The sequence below is a fragment of the Triticum dicoccoides genome, chromosome 4B, assembly GCF_002162155.2.
Source record: "Triticum dicoccoides isolate Atlit2015 ecotype Zavitan chromosome 4B, WEW_v2.0, whole genome shotgun sequence".
Classification (NCBI taxonomy): Eukaryota; Viridiplantae; Streptophyta; class Magnoliopsida; order Poales; family Poaceae; genus Triticum; species Triticum dicoccoides.
Window position 1 is genome coordinate 669,631,689 of NC_041387.1, and position 1,128 is coordinate 669,632,816.

The 1,128-nt window shown below is 55.3% G+C and overlaps 1 protein-coding gene across 1 annotated transcript in view; it reads left to right on the forward strand.

The window, feature by feature from the left end:
* Positions 1-686: 686 nt before the first annotated feature.
* Positions 687-1,128, forward strand: part of LOC119293045 (transcription factor GHD7-like) — a 2,027-nt gene continuing 1,585 nt past the window's right edge. Inside the window, exon 1 of the mRNA XM_037571647.1 lies at positions 687-1,034. Coding sequence (XP_037427544.1) covers positions 687-1,034 — 348 coding nt within the window. The remainder of the gene's footprint in view (positions 1,035-1,128) is intronic.

Below are 1,128 nucleotides of genomic sequence, written 5' to 3' on the forward strand. Positions count from 1 at the left end.
TCTGTCCGCCAAATTGGGGGCTTGTTCCACGGCAAGCCGCCCCCCAAAATTGAGCTCTTGGGTTGGGGTTGATCCCTCCAATTTCAACCTTTCAACATATTCATCGAGCCACTCAAAATGCCCACATTTCTTCAGAACCTGAAAGCAGGGGGCCGGCGGCGCATGAATCCTAGATCCACCACCCAGATCCACCGCCCTAATTCGAGGGAAAAAGAAAGAAATCGGGAGAAATTAGACCATAGAATTGGTCAAGAACACAGATCTAACCTGCCCCGGCTGTGGCTTGCTCAAACATTTCACAAACTCGCGCCCACGGTTGCCATTTTCTTCCCTCACACAAGTCAAACGCTTGAGAGGCTCCATGCGTGGGCAATCGGGGCATCTTGTCAATGGCAGTGGACCATACTGCGTCCATGGTTGGCAGGTGGCTGAAGTCGAGCTAGACATCACTCGCCGGCGGCGCGCTTCGTTGCCGGAGTAGAGGAAGAAGAAGGTGGGAAAGGAAAGGGGCAGGGTAAGCAATGGAGGGGGGCGGGCTGGCTCGGGTCGGGGCACGCTGATGAGCACGGGCATGCTTGTGTGGATAAGTTGTGGGTCCCACCCGCATGCGAGTAACTGGTGGGTCCCGCGTGTCATAACTCAAATCGCTAACCCTCGTGTTTTTCATTTCACGGTTAAACAGAGCCATGTCGCATTGGAGCTATTTACACGCTCAAGTGTGTCGCATCACAGCCATTCACTCGAACAACGTCGCACTCAAGCAAATTCACATCAAAAACGTCGCACAGGAGCTATTGGCCCGGCTGTGCGAGTACCAGTTCTTCGCCCACGGCCACCACCACCACCACCACGGCGCCACAGCGGACTACCCACCACCACCACCGGCCAATTGCCACCACCGCAGATCATGGACCGCACCGTTTTGTGAAACAGCAGCTCCAGGGAACAGCAGCAGCCTCACGCTGGAGGTGGACACGGGCGGCCAACACCTGGCTCACCTGCTGCAGCCACCGGCGCCACCAAGAGCCACCATCGTGAGTAGTACTACTGCTTAATTGTTCCATCTCTTGCCGATCTATGGGGCCTCCTGCTAACAAAAATCACACTTATAATTTCCATCTACTCCCC